This window comes from Ranitomeya imitator, chromosome 7, assembly GCF_032444005.1.
Source record: "Ranitomeya imitator isolate aRanImi1 chromosome 7, aRanImi1.pri, whole genome shotgun sequence".
Lineage (NCBI taxonomy): Eukaryota > Metazoa > Chordata > Amphibia > Anura > Dendrobatidae > Ranitomeya > Ranitomeya imitator.
The window spans coordinates 191,953,670-191,976,982 of NC_091288.1; the positions used below are offsets into that span (position 1 = coordinate 191,953,670).

The 23,313-nt window shown below is 42.9% G+C and overlaps 1 protein-coding gene across 2 annotated transcripts in view; it reads right to left on the reverse strand.

Moving 5' to 3' along the window:
• The window catches only part of PRKAR1B (protein kinase cAMP-dependent type I regulatory subunit beta), a 189,975-nt gene that overhangs the window by 90,751 nt on the left and 75,911 nt on the right, over nt 1-23,313 (reverse strand). For both annotated transcript variants that reach the window (XM_069734254.1, XM_069734253.1), the window contains exon 5: nt 199-260. In XM_069734254.1, coding sequence (XP_069590355.1) covers nt 199-260 — 62 coding nt within the window. The remainder of the gene's footprint in view (nt 1-198; nt 261-23,313) is intronic.

Sequence of the window (23,313 nt, forward strand, 5' to 3'; positions counted from 1 at the left end):
GCACTGGTCATGTGTTGGAAGTATGGAGACCAATGGGGGACACAAACAGCATTATATGTGGTGTAGTGGGGGATGAGTTTACTTTTTTTATTTAATTTTTTAAAAAACAAGCTTCAGGTTTTTTTTTTTAATCATTGATGGTGAACCCCATCTATGCAATCAATGTATATAAATGGAGCATATTTATGACATTCTTACCTTGTAGTATCACGGTCTCTCCAGCGATGTGATTGACGGGGAACATGGCATCAAATATATCACTGCAAGAGACACAAGGGGTGTAAGTCATTAGTAAGTGAGCGGCGGGTTTATTTAATATGACAGGCTGTCTAGTGATGCAGAACGCACGTGCGGGACGACTCTTGTTTTCCCTCCTAATAAAGGATCTACAAGCCGTTTACACACTCGTAATGTCGATTCCCGGGCGGTTTGTGCTGATGCACAGAACTGTGAGGCATCCTGACAACCTCAGTCATGTCACTCCGAATGCAACTGTATCCTGACGGGCTATGCTAATTTCTATCATACTTCCATGCAAACGTCAGGATAGCACCGGGGCATGACAGCATACTGGCACTTAACGCTGACAGCAGGAATTGTGTCAGGAGAGTCCTAATAAATGAGCCATGAGCAATAACATTTTGGCTGGGACCCTAAACGTCACTGTGCTATATATTTGGAGCCCGTAATTGCAATAGTTACATTGTCCTATGATCCACCGGAATTAGCGAAATATCATGCATGACTTCATTATCGGATGCCAGGTCATGGTGGGCTTTAGAACTAGTGGAGGAGACCTGGTTGGGGGAAAATGCTTGGAAGATTTTGGGTGGAAAATTATCTGCCCTTGATTTCTATCTCCTTACATAAGTAGATAGTACAGGAGGTCCGCTATTTCTAAAACACGCGTTAAGATGTGACACCTTTTAAAAGTTCACACTTTGCTGTGTATTTTTTTTTTTTTGCTGAGATTATTGTAAAACCCGTAATGTTTGTGTCTCAATTTTGGAAAATCGCAGCAAAACGAACAAGAGCGCCAACGACGTGTGGTCATGGCCAGAAGAAGTTAATCTCGAGGATTTCTTCTGAAGGACTCCCTTTGGTGAATGAGACCAGGACGGCATTATCCTGTCATATATTCACTCCATGATTTTCACTTCATTCTGGCACATGCCATGGAGAAAGCCAGACAGCCAGGAAAATCTGAAAAATTTAGCTATCCTCTTGTGGGATGATCCAATCAATTATAGTTAAAGCATACTCAACCTTTCTCAGAAAACCTGTAGCACGTCTTTGCTTCTTTTACAAGGTAAAACTTCTTTTGTAGTACATAAGTCTTATATGTCCAGGAACTTTTTCTTGCCATCAACTCTTTTTCTTTATCAGTATTATAACAGCACTACAGGTGCTGAAACTCACTTTCCCTCACTTCTCAGCCTGCACTAGAAACCGCCCTCATGAATGGTAGGTGTGTGTCATGATGTGACGGTATGAAGTAAGGGAGAGGAGCCTAAAACGGTCCCTGGAACGTCCCTGGGACCCTCACTATCTCTGTCCCAGGGATACTCCTAATTGTGGAGAGGCCTGGGTCTCCAACCTTACTCTTAACTCTTGTTAAACCCTTATCTGTCCTCTCCCACATCCCATGAGGCATGGAACAGAAATGTAAGGAAGGGAAACAAGACACAACGACAGACAGGGATAAATAAAAACCACTACATATAAAAAAACACTCACCAAAAATAGTGAGGAAGATAGGGAAAGGGAGGAATAAACAAAATAAAAAGGAATAAGGACAAGGAGATAAACACTCACAAAAACTACTGAACACAGAACACTGCAGCCATTACTCCCAACTCCAACACTACACAGCTCAACACTTCTAGGAAGAACATTCTTTTACTGGTAAGGTAGAAATGCCTAGAGCTAGTATATGTACGGAGATGGAATGATATCAGCAGCTGCGAGCAGCAACATGTATGTTCCCAGCCAGTATGGAAAGAGTCCTTAACCCTTTCAGCACTGATGGAAAGGAAATCCATTTAAAATAGGACATAAATCACACCATCTCTAAAGAGGACCTGTGATTCATTACCCGGCGTGACCTTCTAACTCTGGGTCTCCCAGGGAGACGTGACACCCTCATGACAGTGTATGAGTGATTTGTTCATCAGTATTTTATACCTGTGTTGTCTCTGCCATTTATATTGGGAGCATGTCTGTATCCTGCAATACATTAGTATTGGTAAGTTGGCCATATTTCTGTGATTGTTTTGGGGGGAATTTAATGTTTTTTTTCCGGTGAATTGCTAATCCTTGTTTGCGATGAACTGAAAGGCTATTCCTTTATGCCTGTATATAGTATAACAGACAGAAGAGCAGGAGCAGAGAGGCAAAGCCCGCACACTTCCTGTAATCCCTCTCGACATCTCGGCTACCCGTGATGGATTACACTTGACAACAGGCAGTTACACAGAAGGGAGCTGCCGAGACTGACACTATGGGGTGATTTTTTTTTTTTTGGGGGGGGGGGGGGGGGAAACAATTTTTTTTTTAAAGTGATTATCAAGATTGAGTATGTAATGAAATCAAGTTGTGTAAAATTACAGTGACCATTTAAGACTCAACTTTGGTCATAGGACCCTAAAATAGATATCAAATGTGCACTGATAAACCTTATTAATAGTTATCTTATCCATAGACCCCTTCATTGCATGCAAATATATTTTGCATTTTCATCTTTTCTGCTGGAATTCCAATTCTAAACTTCTACTAAACTCCAATATCACATATCTCCCAATCTATGTGCTTGTCAACAGAAGTACGTCTTAATGAGAAAAGTCTCCTGTGAGCTTCCATGCTTCCTACTCTGTTTGGGCTTGTTAGGTAGACAGGACCTAGGGCTGAGAAAATGCATTATCCCTTTCTTCAGCTTCTGCTATTACATTGCAGTGACACATCAGCAGCTTTTCGAAGGCTCCTGACACCTCACTAGTAGTCACATCTGACACATCCTTCAAGGATTTGACATCATTCCAGAGTGAAGACTCTGAAAAGTGGTGCACTCCTTAAAATGCACCTGTCACTTACCCAATGGAAGGAGCTTTTATGCGCTCTGAACATTATGTATGAGAGTGGCGGCCATAGATACATTAGCTCTCCTCTGAGACTTTGGACCTTGCAATCAAATAGGAATGATGGTTTAGGTCCTAAAGGACTCAGCTGTTGTTGATCAGCATGGGCCTGGTGATGGGTTTGTAGGGCTACATCAAGGCTTTGCTTTGATCTAGTACATATATTTACCAGAATATTGATGGTAAATAAGTCCAGACTAAGAAATTGCAATTTAAAGGGCTTATCTAACAAATAACATGTATCACCTATTGTCACGGGTATGTCACGTCCTCCTGGGAGATCTGGGGTTACAAGATCACTACGTATTGTGAATCGCAGATCTTCCATTTAGCCTGTGTGCTTGTATCCCATATTAAATGGATTTGGTTTCCTTTGGTGTTGAAGAGATTAGCGACCCTTTCTATCCTGGTCAGAAACCTGCAGCTCCATTTTGCGCTGCTTCTGATCTGGTCTTCCTATACAACCTGGCCAGATCTTCTCTGTCTTGCCAGTGATAAGCTCTGCTTCTTAGCACCTTGGAGACACAGTGCTGAATAAGAGAATGTTGTTGCTACTGGAGATTGATGTGTGCTGTTTTTGTGTGTATGCTTTCCTCATTGTCCTATTTCAATTTAGATGGTACATTCCTATCCTTTCCTATATACCTCTTTAACTTTGGTGAACGATTTGTATGTTTTTTGCATTATACTATCTCTGTTTTGTCTTTGTGTCTTGTTTACCTTATACTTCTGTCCCGGGAATCATGAGGTGGGAGAGGTGACAGATTAAGGTTTAACAGGAGCATAGCAAGGTCAGAGACTCAGGCCTCTCTACCTTCAAGAGTACCTCCGCAGCAGGTATAGTTAGGGTACCAGTTCCAGGGACAGTCTGACGCCCCCCTTCCTTGCCAAAGACCGTCACAGCATGATGCCTATGCACAGGTGAAGTAATATATGATAAATGAGGATCTGACTGCTGGGTACCCCCTGTGAATGGAGCGATAGTGTATATGGATGTCTACCGCTGCATTCACTGTCTATGGGAGTGGTGGTCACGCATGGACCTTTAAAAGGGAAGAAAGCGTTGGTCACTATTACAGAATACAGTTTCATTGAAGGGTCGCGTTATCATTGGCGGGGGTCCCAGCGGTTAGAAACTAAAAAGTCATACTTTATCACCTATCATGTCGATAAAAATATTTTAGACTGACGCAATGATCACATGACTGGCAGTCCCTGTAACACATGGAGTGCGCATTTCAACAAGATTGGGAATGACCCCTTACTCTGGGTAAGAAATGGGGCATCCACCTGTATGACATTAATGTGTCCTAATGGTGCACTTAATAGTGTTTTTAGGGCAAAAGTCTCTAGTACATACTTTTACACGGGCTGATCAGCAAACAAGCAGATCATTGACCCACGTCAATATGGTGCCAATCAGACAATGAACGAGCAAAAAGTTTGTTTCATTTGATTGGATTGTTCAAGATGCCCATTATTCATCATTGTCGGAAGCACATCGTCATCACATCATCCTGACAATATGCATACAGAATGGGCAAGGAACGATCACAATAATGATCATTCTGTCTCCATACAGTTGCATCGTTCTCTGTGAACGGGGCCACAAAATTGCACCGATCGAATTCTATAAAATCAACCAGTTAAAATGGGCCGTAAGGATTCAAGCTTTCTAGTAGCAGTTTGGGAACATAGCGGCACTTGGTTCTGGAGTAAAACAGTCATAAACCATTAACAGAGTTCACAAGAAAGAAAAATAGCCTTTCCTTAGCGTAAGCAAATAACAACCCAGGAAGAAAACAGTCCCACATCAGCTGCTTTATGTAGGACTTGGACTGGAATGTATGGGAGCGTCCTTTCCCACCCAAATTCTTTTGGTCACTCCTAAATCCCGGACCCAAAATATAGTCCAAATAAAAGCCTTCTCAGCAACCTACCGTTGCTGGAGCCTTCAATTCCAGGACTTACGTCACTGAGGCCAGCCAACTCGGTGGCACATACCTGCTATTCAGCACTTTTCTTCCTCCTTTATAGCAAAGCGCTAAATAAGAGCTAAAACTGCAATGATACAAAACTGTATAAAGGAAACACATCATGTAACTGAAATAGAAGGTGTAAGAGGGTTGACGGGGAAACCCAAAGACTAAAACAAGATATGCAAGATCACTCTTCCCAAATATTTGCCCTGGATCCAGGCTGTACTGTAAACTATGGCACTTGGTCATGCCAATCAAGCCTTAGCCATGCAACACCCTACTATAAATATGTGCAAGCACAATATCATTATGACAGTCTTCCCCGAAGTCCAGTATTATATACCATGCAGAGTTGATGGATCTGAATAGTCTATAGTCTAATATACAGATGTGTCCACCCTCTCAGGATATGCCATAAATGTGTGATAGAAGCAGCACTTGGCGAACCAAGGAGTGCAGAGTCCATGGCACTTAGAGCCCACACTGCCCAGATTTCCATTTGCATCAACCACCAAACATGTACAGCTGATGTCTTTCCATTTCGTGTATGGTGCAGGCTGAGGAGCTATACCCACTCCATACAGTGCATGTGCCAGCTGCGCTATACATCTGGCCCACATCCGTGTGTCGTGTGTGGAGCAGGCTCAGCTCCTGATCCTGTACCATACACCGGCACCCGATGCAGGATGCACTGCAAATCTACATCCCACCAGGATGGAGTTAAAATTTACATTTTATGAGTCTGGACTTATATTGAAAATTACACAGCCATTCAAACATAGATTTTCAAAGTAAGTACACCAGCCTCAGCAGCTCTTAAATCTAGTTTATCACATATGCAGTTTGTATGGTGAAATCTGGGTATGGATCCACTTTAACCAGACCATACAGACATTATTGTGCCAGGATAGGGGTGTATTGAAGGATCCTCTGGTACCCAAATCACTTTTACAACCTAGATATAACTTTGATGCATCAGAAATGCTCATACTTGTGCTATGAACGCTTCTTTCTGGACTACTGCAGAGACAATGCTTTACATATTATGCATGTGTTTATAAGGTACATGACTCTAGTGACTGATGTATTTCGCTAGATCCCATGGAATAAGATTTTGAAAGCTTTGTTACCCAAACAGAGTATCCAATAAGAATGATGCGTGTTCAGGGTGGGGTGACCAATGGGCACCCAATGCCGTGACTGGCACCAAATTCAACCACGTCAATTTAGATGTGGAAGTAAATGCACCATAAGTCTATGTCAGATGTGGAGCTCGAGGGCAGAGAAGAATATTTATATGTTCAACGCAGCGAGCTCAAACATGCACAAGGCTTCCTAGACAGAGAAATCACAGGAAGCTCAGGTTACTGACGGGCAAACGAGTTAACCCACAGGGCAAAGGAGTCAATGCAAAGGGCAAAGGAGTCAACCCATAGGGCAAAGGAGTCAACCCATGGGGCAAAAGGGTCAACCCACAGGGCAAAGGAGTCAACCCATGGGGCAAAGGAGTCATCCCATAGGATAAAGGAGTCCACCCAGAGGGCAAAGGAGTCATCCCATAGGGTAAAGGAGTCATCCCAATGGGCAAAGGAGTCATCCCAATGGGCAAAGGAGTCAACCCATAGGGCAAAGGAGTCAACCCATAGGGCAAAAAAGCCAACCCATAGGGCAAAGGAGTCACCCATAGGGCAAAGGAGTCAACCCATAGGGTAAAGGAGTCAACCCATAGGGCAAAGGAGTCAACCCATAGGGTAAAGGAGTCAACCCATAGGGTAAAGGAGTCATCCCATAGGGTAAAGGAGTCAGCCCAGAGGGCAAACGAGTTAACCCATAGGGCAAAGGAGTCAACCCATAGCGCAAAGGAGTCAACCGATAAGGCAAAGGAGTCAACCCATAGGGCAAAGGAGTCAACCCATAGGGTAAAGGAGTCAGCCCAGAGGGCAAACGAGTTAACCCATAGGGCAAAGGAGTCAACCCATAGGGCAAAGGAGTCAACCAATAGGGTAAAGGAGTCATCCCATAGGGTAAAGGAGTCAGCCCAGAGGGCAAATGAGTTAACCCATAGGGCAAAGGAGTCAACCCATAGGGCAAAGGAGTCAACCGATAAGGCAAAGGAGTCAACCCATAGGGCAAAGGAGTTAACCCATAGGGCAAAAGAGTCAACCCATAGGGCAAAGGAGTCAACCCATAAGGTAAAGGAGTCAACCCAGAGGGTAAAGGAGTCAGCCCAGAGGGCAAACGAGTTAAGCCATAGGGTAAAGGAGTCAACCCATAGGGCAAAGGAGTCAACCGATAAGGCAAAGGAGTCAACCCATAGGGCAAAGGAGTCAACGTAAAGGGCAAAGGAGTCAACCCATAGGGCAAAGGAGTCAACCCATGGGGCAAAAGAGTGAACCCACAGGGCAAAGAAGTCAACCCATAGGGCAAAGGAGTCATCCCATAGGATAAAGGAGTCCACCCAGAGGGCAAAGGAGTCATCCCATAGGGTAAAGGAGTCATCCCAAGGGGCAAAGGAGTCAACCCATAGGGCAAAGGAGTCATCCCATAGGGCAAAAAAGCCAACCCATAGGGCAAAGGAGTCACCCATAGGGCAAAGGAGTCAACCCATAGGGTAAAGGAGTCAACCCATAGGGCAAAGGAGTCAACCCATAGGGTAAAGGAGTCAACCCAGAGGGTAAAGGAGTCAACCCAGAGGGTAAAGGAGTCAGCCCAGAGGGCAAACGAGTTAACCCATAGGGTAAAGGAGTCAACCCATAGGGCAAAGGAGTCAACCGATAAGGCAAAGGAGTCAACCCATAGGGCAAAGGAGTCAACCCATAGGGTAAAGGAGTCAGCCCAGAGGGCAAAGGAGTCAACCGATAAGGCAAAGGAGTCAACCCATAGGGCAAAGGAGTCAACCGATAAGGCAAAAGAGTTAACCCATAGGGCAAAGGAGTCAGCCCATAGGGTAAAGGAATAACCCAAATCCTATGCACTAACCAAAACCTGCCAGCTCATTGTATTCACTCCACGTGCCTTAACCCCTTGAGGCCGCTGACATTTTTTTTATTGCTCTTGTTTTATTCTTGCCTTTCAAGATCCATAATTTTTTTCATTTTTAAAATGACATACCCATAATAGGTCTTTTTTTGGGGCTGAAAAAGTTGCAGTTTTTAATGATACCATTCACCCCACCATATTAAGTATTAAGAAAAAAATTCCAAGTGGGGTAAAATTGAAAAAAAAAAAAACCAAAATTACCATTTTATGTTGGGTTTTATTTTTACGACATTCATTAAGTGGTATCTTAATTTTGCGTGTAAGTACGGTAAATGCTGAAAGCATTTTTTTTAAGTACTTAGAAAAAAAGATTACAAAAATTTGGTTTCAGTCACCATTTTCTGAGAGTCATAACTTTTTTAAAAGTTTTTTTCTGTTGACAGACTTCTCAGGTTTCTTTTTTCTGATTTATACTGTATGATTGTAAAACGGACGATCACCTATGACGCCAAGTCAAAAGGAGGTCAACATCATCAAGGACTTAATCAGTTTCAGTGTTTTGTTTTTTTCTCTCCAGAAACAGTCACACTTTTGTCTGGTATTGCAACTTGAGTCAGCCACCAAACAGACATCAAGGTGTGCACGCCGCTCCATTCATGTCTATGACACTGAGGATAGCCCAGCGCTGCACTCTGTTATCTATGTAAATTTAAGTCATACACCAGGCATATTTCATGAATTTTCACTTTATACAGTGGCTTGCAAAAGAATTCACCTCTATCACAACTTGGAATTTCTCAGGTTTTTGTGGGGGGTCTGCATCAGTTCATGTAAAGGACATGCCTACAACTGTGAACATTTGGTTTTCTTTTAATCGTGAAGAAACAACAAATAAGACAAAATAACTGAAATCTTTAGTGTGCATAACTATACACCCCTAAAGTCAGTACTTTGCGGCAATTACAGTTGTAAGTCGCTTTGGATAAGTCTCTATGAGCTTTCTACATCTTACCATAGGGATTTTTGTCTATTTCTCAAGGCAAAACTGCTCCCCTCGACTTAGACCATTTACTCTGCTGCTGAAAAACATCCCCCACAGCATTATGCTGCCACCACCATGTTTCACTGTGAGGATGCTGTTCTTGTGGTGATGAGCGGTGTTGGTTTGGCACCATACAGAGTTTACCTTTGTGGCCAAAAAGTCCAATTTTGGTTTCATCTGACCACAGTATCTTCCTCCATACATTTGGGGAGTCTCCCACGTGTCTTTTGGCAAACTCAAAATGAGTCTTACAATTTTTGTGTGTAAATAAAGGCTTTTTTTCTGCCCAATCTTCTGCCACCTCTATGCAGTGTACAGCTTATTGCAGTCGTATGGACAGATACTCCAGTTTCTGCTTGGGAACTCTGCAGCTCCTTCAGGGTTACCTTCTGTCTCTGTGCTGCCTCTCGGATTAATGCCCTCCTTCCCTGGGCTGAGTTTTGTGGTGGGCGCCCATCTCTTGGCAGGTTTGTTGTGGCACCATGTTCTTTCCATTTGATGATAATGAATTAGACGGTGCCCCAGGGGATCATCAGAGATTGGGATTTTTTTTTCTATAACCCAACCATGACTTGTTCTTCTCAACAAAGTTATCCCTGACTTGTTTGGAGACCTCCTTGGTGTTCATGGTGTTTGGTTAGTGGAGCCTCTTGTTAATGGTGTTGTAGCCTCTCTGGCCTTTCAGAAAAGATAAAGTGTATATACTGACAGGCGACGTGACACTTAGATTGCACACAGGGGGACATCTTGTCACAGAATGGGACTTATGAAGGCAATTGCTGCTTGCACCAGAAATATTTAGGGGCTTCATAGCAGAAGTGGTGAATACAAATGCACATGCCAATTTGTATTTATTTGATATCATAAATGTAATTTCTGCCTATTTTGTTCTTACTGGGCCCATTATCTCACTACATTTAGGGGCTCATTCTCATATAGACAGGCAGAGAGATAGATAGATAGATAGATAGATAGATAGATAGATAGATAGATAGATAGATAGATAGATAAATAAAAGATGACAGATATATAGAGATAGATAAATAATAAATTGAGAGATAGATAAATAATAGATAGATAATAGAGAGATAGATAGATAACAGATAGATAATAGATAGACAGATAATTGATAAATAGATAGATAGATGATAGATAATGGACAGATAGAGAGAGATAGAGATAGATAGATAGATAGATAATAGAGATATATGATAGATAATAGATAGATAGATATTAGATAGAAAATAGATAATAGATAGATGATAGATAGATAGATAGATAGATAGAAGATATATAGATAGATAGATAATAGATAGATGATAGATAATGGATAGATAGAGAGAGATAGAGATAGATAGATAATAGAGATATATGATAGATAGATAGATAGATATTAGATAGAAAATAGATAATAGATAGATGATAGATAGATAGATGATAGATAGAAGATATATAATAGATAGAAGATAGATAGATGCAGCAGAGCACCGTATTGTAATTTCTTCTATAATTCTATGGATAATATCTGACAATATGAAGCCTTTCCCGCCACAGCCTTTGTGTATTAGGTAGGAAGTGACTATTCCTTTCTCCCGCTGACAGATCGGGCTGCTGGCAATTTGCAATTTACTATTTTTTTTTCTATGATTTCTGCATTCTGGGCACTGATCTGTTCCTCAGACGTCACGTTTCTTGCCTCGTTCAGCAGCTCCTCAGACCGAGCCATGTCAAAATTCCTTTTACAATCAGAGGTCACAGACTCCGAAGACCCCTGGGTTCAAATTGGGTAAAAATATGTTATTAAAAAAATGTTCTTCACAGAGCAAGATGTTCCAGATATTTCATGCTGGAGCCTGCTCACGTTGATGCATGAGATGTTAAAATGGCAGCTCTGAAATATGCCGCTCTAGGGAGTCTATACACTTGCAATACCCTTCCTGGCTCTCGGCCATAAGACCTGAGACTAATCCTCTCAGATGTGATCAGGTTTCCTCCTATTCTTGATCTGCTTCAGACAATGTAAAAAAAAAAAATCACATTAACTTGATCCATAAACATAACTTCCACATGTTCACGAGGAAAGCAGGAGCCTTTGTGAACAAATGACACCTAATACCCCAGCATGACAATACAAGTATTAATGGGACATGATTTCACTTTAATTTTATCTTTTTTTACCTCTCTATGACTGACATTTAAAGGCACCCTACACCTCTCAGAAGGGTCACCCAGTGTTGGGTCATTATAGTTCAGTAATATCAGAAGTTTACACTTTTGGGTAAGCCCCTTAAAGAGCATGTGAAGCGCAAAGCGTTACAGCTGTACATTCAAGTCCCAAAGCCACGCAACAGAATACTGGACACGCTCCAGAATACTAGACACGCCCCATAATACTGGACACGTCCACGCTACACTTCCTTCGCACACCCCGCCTCACAGAACCACTGCTTTCCATGAGGCTTTCGGTAGGACTCAGCGTCACTCTGCCCCTTATAGAGCATGTGAAGTGCAAAGGGTTACAGATGCACATTCAAGTCCCAAAGCCACGCCCCAGAATACTGGACACGCTCCAGAATACTAGACACGTCCCATAATACTAGACACGTCCCATAATACTAGTCACATCCACGCTACACTTCTTTCACACACCCCGCCTCACAGAACCACTGCTTTCCATGAGGCTTTCAGTAGGACTCAGCGTCACTCCGGCCCTAAAGAGCATGCGAAGCGCAAAGGGTTACAGATGCACATTCAAATCCCAAAGCCATGCCCCATAATACTCGACACGCCCACTTTACACTTCTTCTACACCCCACCACACAGAACCACTGCTTTCCATGAGGTTTTTGGTATGACTCAGCGTCACTCTGCCCCTTAAAGAGCATGTGAAGCGCAAAGCGTTACAGATACACATTCAAATCCCAAAGCCACGCCCCAGAATACTGGACACGCTCCATAATACTAGACACGTCCACTCTACACTTTTTCCCACACACTCAGCCTCACAGAACCACTGCTTTCCATGAGGTTTTTGGTATGACTCAGCATCCCTCTGCCCCTTAAAGAGCTTGTGAAGCGCAAAGGGTTACAGTTGCACATTCAAATCCCAAAGCCACGCCCCATAATACTGGACATGGCCACTCTACACTTCTTCCACGCCCCCCCCACCACACAGAACCACTGCTTTCCATGAGGCTTCCGGTATGATTTGGCATCACTCTGCCCCTTAAAGACCATGTGAAACGCAAAGCAATACAGCTGCACATTAAAGTCCCAAGCCACGCCCCAGAATACTGGACACGTCCACTCTACACTTCTTCCACGGCCCCCCACCACACAGAACCACTGCTTTCCATGAGATATTCAGTATGATTCGGTACCACTCTTCATGAACTCCATTCTGCCGATTTTCCGAGAGGTGACAAGTATGACTATTCTGCTTCTCTTAGTAAGTACAGTAGGTCATTCTTTAAAGGGGTATTCCCATCTCCGAGATCCTATCAAAATATGTAGTAGATGTTATAATAATATTAGCACATATTTCCAATTAGAAATGTAGTATAGTTTTTCTGATTCACTAAGTCTCTTTCCTTGTATGCAGGCATCGCAAGACATTAGGTATCCATTGTTATGACCACTGATAACAGTGACAGATAGTTAGCTAGTTGCTAGTGGTCGTAACCATGGATATCTAAGGCCCTGCAATGCCTGTACATGAGTAAAAGAGACATAGTGAATCAGGAGGTATTTGCTAATATTATTACTAAACCTACTACATATTGGGATGTGATCTTGAAGATGGGACTTCCCTTTAAGGCCCTTCTTACAATCCTTTGACAGATTCAACTAGCCCCTAGCAGTGTTGCTGAGGAATCTTATCTCATTCTTCATAGGCAATGGCCTCCAGTTTACTAATATTCTTGTGTTTGCTGCCACTGCCTTCTTCAAATTCCACCAAAGATTTTTTTATGGGGTTTACGTCAGGCGACTGCAATGGCCACTTCTGGATATTCCAGGCCTTCCTTTGAAACCGAGACTTAGCGAACTTTGAGGTATGTTTGGGATCACTGTCCTGTTGGTAGTTCCAATAATGCCTAAGCTCCAGCATACTCACAGAAGGAATGACGTTTTCTCTGCCCTTTACTGATCCAGCTTCTGGCCCATCCATCTGGCCCAACAACAGTTACTCTCATTTCATCAGTCCATAAAACCATGAAAAGTCAGTCTTAAGATATTTCTTGGACCACTCTTGACATTTTATCTTATGTTTCTTGTTCAAAGGTGGTCATTTTTCAGCCTTCCTTACCTTGGCCATGTCCCTGACTATCGCACACCTTGTGCTTTTTGTTACTCCAGTAACGTTGCAGCTCTGAAATATGGCAAAACTGGTGGCAAATGGCATCATGGCAGCTTCACGCTTGATTTTTCTCAATTTATGGGCAGTTATTTTGCGCCTTTTTTGCCCAACATGCTTCTTGCGACCCTGTTGGCTATTTGCCATGAAACGCTTGATTGTTCGGTGATCACGCTTCAAAAGTTTGGCAATTCCAAGACTGCTGCATCACTCTGCAAGACATCTCACAATTTTGGACTTTTCAGAGCCCGTCAAATCTCTCTTCAGACCCATTTTGCCAAAGGAAAGGAAGTTGCCTAATAATTAAGCACACATTATATAGGGTTTTGATGTCATTAGACAACACCTCTCCTCATTACAGAGATGCACATCACCTGATTAACTTAATTGGTAGTTGGCTCTCAAGCCTGAACGGCTTGGAGTAGGACAACATGTATAAAAAGTATCATGTGATCAAAATACAACTTGCCTAATAATTTTGCACACAGTGTAATGTCTGGCTATGCACCATATTTAAAGCAGGTCACAACAGCTAGAGGTGCTCTACTAAGTACTGAAAATGCTTGTAATGAAAAGCTGAATAATTCTGGGACTGCAGTAGAATTTGGAGAAAATACAGAAACTGGTGTCTGGCTATGCACCATATTTAAAGCAGGTCATAACAGCTAGAGGTGCTCTACTAAGTACTGAAAATCCTTGTCATGAAAAGGTGAATAATTCTGAGACTGCAGTAGAATTTGGAGAAAATACAGACATAGGTGTCTGGGTATGCACCAAATTTGAAGCAGGTCATAACAGCTAGAGGTGCTCTACTATGTACTGAAAATGCTTGTCATGAAAAGGTGAATAATTCTGAGACTGCAGTAGAGTTTGGAGAAAATACAGACAAAGGTGTCTGGGTATGCACCATATTTGAAGCAGGTCATAACAGCCAGAAGTGCTCTACTAAGTACTGAAAATTCTTGTCATGAAAAGGTGAATAGTTTTGAGACTGCAGTAGGAATTGGAGAAAATCCTTGTTATATTAGTTATTTTAATTGATCTTGTTTGGTTAATTGCAAACAGTGGAAAGTTTGCAAATTTTGATAATAAACCGAATTTGCAATGGGGTTTGAACCATTTCAACTGAACAGGTCAAATGTTTTTGTTTGGAAGAAAAGAGGCAGAGAACATATATTCTGGCTTCCATAATTGTACTTTGCAAAGATATTTAATGGCTGTAATGGAAGTTACTAGTTTAATACATGGCGTTGTACAGATGTTCAAGGCTAAATTCTCAAAACAGTCGCCATTATGAACGTTGCCTTCCTAAAAAGTCATCAAAGCTCCCAAGAGCACGTGGAATTCTTCTGGAGTGATAGTGGTAGATGGTCTTATGGATTGGAGAAGTGGGCAAGACACATACCTCAGCCTCAAAGCTGTATAATACAGATATATTGGTAGGTACGTAGTCAAGTTTCTCCAAAAGACCACTTTTTTGACAAGACCATATCCTTTTCCAAACCACTGCCCAAAAGACAGCTATTCAATGTAATTTTGGATGGTCGTCCCAAAGAGGTTTCATTGGAGATGAGATAATAGAAGGATAAATATAATGATACATAAACTAGATTTCTATGATTCGTGAGAACAGAAGAACACGTTCCATTCATAACTTCCCACAATACGACCTCCACACTGCACAAGTCTACAGTTATAAGGTGCGCGGCCCCGGCAGGCAGAGCTCTTCTCTTCCTCTGTGGAGAAACTGAAATGGAAGAGGGATTATAGAAATCTATGTAATCATTACGCAGATCATTAACTTGACATATTGGAACTGTTTTTTGAGGACACCACCTTCCTGCGCGTTACCTTAAGGCGCGTCGAGACTTTCATCTGAAAGAAAATCGCCAAAATTCATTTTAATAAGTTCAGTGAAAGTAAATGTAAGAGCTGTAACCTCAGGGCATGATATGTGCTTTAGTAAAAAAAAAAAAAAACGCAATACAAAAGGGAAATATCATTACCGGGACAGAATTCCAGCTGAAATGACTGGAATATTTGAAGCTATGCCGTGCTGAGGGAAAGTGTAATATAACAAAGCATTGGCTTTTGGAAAATGTGATTTGTATGCCATCCCTTTGTGTTACCCAGTGGGTATATAAAGTGACGCACCAGAGGAATCCAACCCCTAATATCTCCTGAATGTAACTATAGGAGGGTGCAGAGGTACACACCCCGACCCTGGTTCTGAAGAGGACTAAAAGGCCCGTAGGTCACAAAAGAAAACACAAGAAGTGTACACGGTGCATGGTAACTAGGGTGGATATCCTGCCTCGCCCGCGAGCAGCACATTACACCTCTGGTCAGATATATCACATAATATCATGGCTACCATTTTCTAACTTAGGATATACTTGTCACTTTTCCCAAAATGTCTGAGGTGCTCCCAGAAAAAGGAGAAGAGTTGACAAAATTCCAGGGCGCATGCCAATGCAACCCAGCCTGGAGAGAGGAGTGCCGATGCACCTTCAGTTGATGTCAGCAAAGTGTACGCTCTGTCGACGGCTATACTTCCCGACTCCTCCAACCAGAAGGACACTCAATCTGGTTGACTGTGTATGTGCTTTCACTGGAGAAGAAGTTGAAGAGGTCTTTGGGAACAAAAATCAGGCATGTTAAAATCAAACATGCTCGATCTTTGATTACATTACTAGTCGGTGCAAGCCCACTGCGACAAGTAATTGGCTCAGCGGTTACATGCAGCCACCACTTTCAACAAAGACCAGGACATTGGTAAAAGGCCAGTTCTGGAGAAACGGAAGGTGAGTAAATCTCTTTTTTTTAAGCTTACAAGGTCAAAAAATAAATTCTTGGGTATGGGGAAGTCTATTAGAGATGCAGGTCCATTGCCTTGATAGCCAAAACATATTTTGAGACCAATGAGATTTATGAGCAGCTTCCGCCACTGTGAGAGGTAACAGGATGCAAAGAGGGGTGGAAGGAGGCAGGAGAGGCAAGGACACCACTCATGAAAACCCCCAGATTCAAAAACAATATGGCCAGTGAATTCTCTCCAATAGTCAAACAGCGTAACATTTTTTATGCCGATCTGGCTAAAAAAAATGTAATTTATCCCAAGCAATATTTGGATTCATAACCAGTCACTTCAGACCAAATCTCTATTTGTGGTTTCACACTTCAAGGCTTCGTTGAATCCTCCTTTAATGGAAAGCAAATGTTTGATTATGTCCCGTCTAAAGCCAACAGATTTTTCTATAAATGCCTCAGTCTTGATCATAAAAGAAGAAAACAAGATCAAAGGGGAAGCGAGGCTGATCTGGAGAGATGTAGGAAAACACCTGCTGCCTGGCAGAGCGCTGCAGCGTGGGCACGTGACGGCGCTCGCCGGCCTTCACACGTCTTTCAAAAAGAAATGAATTATTTTATTGTGCCTAATAATAAGCTTAAGACACACCAAAAAAATTACATCAGATGTTCGGCAAATCGTGCACCTGCTCAGCCGCAACCTCACTTATAATCCAGATTTTTTTTTCTTCTGTAAAAAAAAAAAAAAACCGAAAACAATAAATCCCGGTTTGGCAACTCTTCTACCCGTGGTTAACGCTCATTTCTCATCTTGTCACTTGTATGGCAGGAGATAAAGAAGTTGCCTGACTTTCAAAAACATTTCTTTTAAAAGGCAATGAAATAATTAAAGAAGTTATACTGAGTGGCTCTAACCCCACTGGACCCAGCGCAGGAAACCTTGGTGGTCTCCTCTTGGAAAGGAAGCGATTATGCACTATTGTTCAATCACCTAACCGATGGATCCTGGTTTTCGTATTTCTGTTTTTAAGACGAAAATCATTTTGGCCAAATCTAATTCCTCCAACATAATATCACACCGTTTTGAGCGTAAAGTTGCTGTGCAAATCAATGTATCTCCAAGGTAACAGACTACAAACATGTGTCTCCAAGGTAGCAGACTACAAACAATCCATTTGTAGTCTGATCATGCCGTTCTACCTTTTATCTGTGCTCTTCTTCTTGCTTACCTACTGAATGTACATTAGAAAGCAGTAGAGAGGTGGAAAATCAGACTACATAGAGTTTATTTGTAGTCTGTTACTATGGAAACAGATCTACATGGAATCTATAGAAAAGATCAAGACCATTTGTGTGATGCAACTGCAAGGCAGTTGCACACCACCTCCCCCAAGGGGCGCAGGTAACGGGAACAAGGTAGCACTCACCGTGTAGCACCACAGTGCAAGGCGTGAAGCGCCACTAGGAGGCGACAGAGAAGTCAGACAGGCCGGTCAGCAACAAACAGGAGATGAAGTACCAGAGGTCACAGCAGAGCACATAGTCAGAAACAAGCCAGAAGTCAGAGCCAAACGGGAGAGCGGTATCCAAATGAGACATAAGACGAAGTCGGGGTACAAGCCAGAGAGTCAAAGCCGGTCGGGGAACGTGGTACAGAGATGGAAAACAAGAGGTGGGGACAGAGATCAGGCAGAGTCATACACTGTAGGGAAACCACCAGACAAACACTAAATCAGGGAGAGGGAACGGATCAGGAACAAATATGGTAAGTCAGAGGCAGAAGGTACACCAGGGTATACGGGTTAGCTGTTCTAGCCTGGAAGCCTGAACTATCACTGACGCCTGCCAGCAGACTACAGAGGACTTAAAAAGCCCAGCCAGCTCTAAAACGAGACAGAGGGGATTAACCCCCGCATGACAAGTCCAGAGAGAGGATAGCAGAAAACAAACCACGAACTGGATTATGATCATTTGATGTTTTGTTTTTTTTTAAGAGGCAAAACACATTGCTTATATTAGTACATGTGTGTAGATTTGTGTCAAACTTGTCAAGATGAGACCTTTTGGACTCCTGGAAGACATGGAAAATCTGCCGAAACCTCATAATAATAATAATAATAATCTTTATTTATATAGCGCCAACATATTCCGCAGCGCTTTACATTTTAACAGTTTCAAACACAAAAGTCATAAGTAACAACGTTAACAATACAATAATTAAAGCAAAATAAGACGACCCTGCTCGTGAGAGCTTACAATCTACAATGAGGTGGGGGAGATGCAAAGTACAGGTGTGTATTTACAATGATGTATTTACAATCATGGTCCAGCCATCTTCAGGGGTTGGGGAATAGATGGGGATAGTGAATGGGCTACACACACACAAACATAACATAACTTTGATTAGTGAACGTGATAGGCCGCTCTGAAAAAATGTGTTTTGAGCGAGCGCCTAAAACTATGCAAATTATGGATGGTCCTAATATCTTGGGGTAGAGCATTCCAGAGGATTGGCGCAGCACGGGAGAAGTCTTGGAGTCGGGAGTGGGAGGTACGGATTAGTGCAGAGATTAGCCGAAAGTCATTTGCAGAGCGCAGTGGTCTGTTAGGCTGATAGACAGAAATGAGGGAGGAGATGTATGGGGGTGCCGCACTGTGGAGAGCTTTGTGGGTGAGAACAAGTACTTTGAATTGTATCCTGTAATGAATGGGTAGCCAGTGTAACGACTGGCGAAGAGCGGACGCGTCCGAGTAACGATTAGCCAGATGGACGACCCTGGCTGCTGCATTAAGGATAGACTGGAGAGGGGAAAGTCGAGTGAGGGGGAGGCCAATTAATAGAGCGTTACAGTAGTCCAGGCGGGAGTGGATCAGGGCGACCGTGAGGGTTTTAGCTGTCTCCATGGTGAGAAAAGGGCGGATTCTAGAGATGTTCTTTAGGTGTAAGCGGCACGAGCGGGCAAGAGATTGTATATGGGAGGTGAAGGAGAGATCGGAGTCAAACATAACACCCAGACAGCGCGCCTGCTGCCGGGGTGTTATTATGGTGCCACCCACGGAGAGGGAAATGTCAGATTTAGGGAGGTTAGTAGATGGTGGGAGCAGAAGAAGTTCAGTTTTGGAGAGGTTGAGTTTCAGATAGAGAGCGGACATGATGTTGGAGACTGCGGACAGACAGTCAGTGGCATTCTGTAGTACAGCGGGGGTAAGGTCAGGGGATGACGTATATAGTTGTGTGTCGTCGGCATAAAGATGGTACTGAAAGCCAAATCTGCTGATGGTCTGTCCAATTGGGGCCGTGTAGAGAGAGAACAGAAGGGGGCCAAGGACTGAGCCCTGAGGTACCCCAACAGTGAGAGGAAGAGGAGATGAAGTGGAGCCAGAGAACAGAACACTGAAGGAGCGGTCGGAAAGATAGGCGGAGAACCAGGAGAGAGCAGTGTCCTTAATGCCTAGTGACTGGAGCCTAGAGAGCAGGAGAGGGTGGTCAACAGTGTCAATAGCTGCAGAAAGGTCGAGAAGAATGAGCAGAGAGTGGTCACCATTACGTTTTGCTGTCAGAAGGTCATTGGTCACTTTGATGAGTGCAGTTTCTGTCGAATGTAGGGGGCGGAAACCGGACTGTGAAGGGTCTAGGAGGGAGTGAGTGGAGAGGTAACGGGTAAGGCGGGAGTATATCAGGCGCTCCAAGAGTTTAGAGATGAAGGGGAGATTGGAGACCGGTCTGTAGCTGTTTGTGCAGAATGGGTCGAGGGTGGGTTTCTTTAGTAATGGAGTAATGATAGAGTGTTTGAAGGAGGAGGGGAAAATGCCAGAGGAGAGGGAGAGATTAAAGATTGTAGTTAGGTGACTTGTGACAACTGGAGAGAGAGACTGGAGGAGATGTGAGGGAATGGGGTCGGTAGTGCATGTAGTCGGATGAGAAGAGGAGAGGAGCTTGGAGACTTCTTCTTCTGTGATGGGATCGAATGTGGAGAGTGAGCCAGGGGCAATGAGGGGAGGGATGGGAGTCACTGAACTTAGTTGTTGGGAGCGGATTTCCTGACGGATATTGTCTATTTTCTCTATAAAGTGGGAGGCCAGGTCACCAGCACAAATATCTGTGATAGGGGCTTGTGCTTTTGGCCTGAGGAGGGAGTGAAAGGTGTCAAAAAGTTTCTTGGGGTTGTTGGATAGTGAGGAGATCAGAGTGGTAAAGTAGGTCTGTTTAGCGAAGTGAAGGGCAAAGTTATAGGTCCTTAACATAAATTTGAAGTGTATGAAGTCTTCTGGTGTGCGTGTTTTCCTCCATAAGCGTTCAGCACACCTAGAGGATCATGGAAAGCTCCGCTGCTTATGGCACCCAATAGATTCTCCTTGACCTGTGAAAGGGTATGATGGGTGTTGCCAAGGTCTTTGTCATTTTGAAGGGAAAAAGGTAAGAAAATCTGCACTGTAGACAGGCGTGTGCAAATCCTCACTGCCTGGTAGCACCCCGATGTGATTGTTGGAATATGCCCAACAAGTAACTGGTGAAACATTATACAACCCCTTTAGTATATGTAGCTACATGCGCCTAAACGGTAGATCTTATAGTTACTAAACAATTGGTAAAGTCATACATCAAACGGATCTCTTTAAAATTATTAATCTATTGTTAATCTGACAGGGATCGACCGTGTGCCCCTTGAACGGTCTATGAAGGGACATTAAAGAAGTAGATGAGTGCAGTTTCTGTCGAATGTAGGGGGCGGAAACCGGACTGTGAAGGGTCTAGGAGGGAGTGAGTGGAGAGGTAACGGGTAAGGCGGGAGTATATCAGGCGCTCCAAGAGTTTAGAGATGAAGGGGAGATTGGAGACCGGTCTGTAGCTGTTTGTGCAGAATGGGTCGAGGGTGGGTTTCTTTAGTAATGGAGTAATGATAGAGTGTTTGAAGGAGGAGGGGAAAATGCCAGAGGAGAGGGAGAGATTAAAGATTGTAGTTAGGTGACTTGTGACAACTGGAGAGAGAGACTGGAGGAGATGTGAGGGAATGGGGTCGGTAGTGCATGTAGTCGGATGAGAAGAGGAGAGGAGCTTGGAGACTTCTTCTTCTGTGATGGGATCGAATGTGGAGAGTGAGCCAGGGGCAATGAGGGGAGGGATGGGAGTCACTGAACTTAGTTGTTGGGAGCGGATTTCCTGACGGATATTGTCTATTTTCTCTATAAAGTGGGAGGCCAGGTCACCAGCACAAATATCTGTGATAGGGGCTTGTGCTTTTGGCCTGAGGAGGGAGTGAAAGGTGTCAAAAAGTTTCTTGGGGTTGTTGGATAGTGAGGAGATCAGAGTGGTAAAGTAGGTCTGTTTAGCGAAGTGAAGGGCAAAGTTATAGGTCCTTAACATAAATTTGAAGTGTATGAAGTCTTCTGGTGTGCGTGTTTTCCTCCATAAGCGTTCAGCACACCTAGAGGATCATGGAAAGCTCCGCTGCTTATGGCACCCAATAGATTCTCCTTGACCTGTGAAAGGGTATGATGGGTGTTGCCAAGGTCTTTGTCATTTTGAAGGGAAAAAGGTAAGAAAATCTGCACTGTAGACAGGCGTGTGCAAATCCTCACTGCCTGGTAGCACCCCGATGTGATTGTTGGAATATGCCCAACAAGTAACTGGTGAAACATTATACAACCCCTTTAGTATATGTAGCTACATGCGCCTAAACGGTAGATCTTATAGTTACTAAACAATTGGTAAAGTCATACATCAAACGGATCTCTTTAAAATTATTAATCTATTGTTAATCTGACAGGGATCGACCGTGTGCCCCTTGAACGGTCTATGAAGGGACATTAAAGAAGTCAGTCAGTAAGTCCCTATCAGCCAATTATGTATACTTTTCATCCAACGCCAACTATTTGGGCTCGCTTCCATGTATATCCATTAGTGGATATCCTGCTATCCTCTTGTGACGGTCAGATCTATCAGCCTGGGCTTTTATATCAAGAGGAAACGCTTGCCAAAATTAAAAATAGAAAATGCCAAAATCATGACAACGTCGGCCTCTGTACGGTGTCATAATCCTCAGAGCTCTACTTAAATAAATTCTACTTTTCAGCTGGACACTGTTATATCCATCATAACACGGAGTATTAAATTATACAGAGGCCAGGGCAGATAATGAAGATGCAATCGACAAGGTCTTTTGTCACAAAAAGAAAACCACTAGGCCTATGCATTGCGAGCACAGAGGCTCTTAAAACTAAGATTAGTTATCATTACTATAATAGTTGAAATATTAAAAAGGGAAATTTAAAAGATAAAAAATACTAGGCCTACGCGTTTCGAGCACCCAGCTCTTAAGCTTAGCTATGATTAGTTATCATTATTCTAATAGTTAAAATATCAAAAAGGGAAATTAAAAACACAAAAACACTAGGCCTATGCGTTTCGAGCACTGAGGCTCTCAATCAAAACTAAGATTAGTTATTATTATTCTAATCGTTAAAAACATTAAAAATGGAAATTAAAACACAAAAACACTAGGCCTACGCGTTTCGAGCACTGAGGCTCTCAATCAAAACTAAGATTAGTTATCATTATTCTAATGGTTAAAATATTAAAGGGACTCTGTCACCTGAATTTGGCGGGACTGGTTTTGGGTCATATGGGCGGAGTTTTCGGGTGTTTGATTCACCCTTTCCTTACCCGCTGGCTGCAATATTGGATTGAAGTTCATTCTCTGTCCTCCATAGTACACACCTGCACAAAGCAATCTTGCCTTGTGCAGGCGTGTACTATGGAGGACAGAGAATGAACTTCAATCCAATATTGCAGCCAGCATGCAGCCAGCGGGTAAGGAAAGGGTGAATCAAACACCTGAAAACTCCGCCCATATGACCCAAAACCAGTCCCGCCAAATTCAGGTGACAGGTTCCCTTTAAAAAGGGAAATTAAAACACAAAAACACTAGGCCTATGCGTTTCGAGCACTGAGGCGCTCAATCAAAACTAAGATTAGTTATCATTATTTTAATAGTTAAAATATCAAAAAGGGAAGTT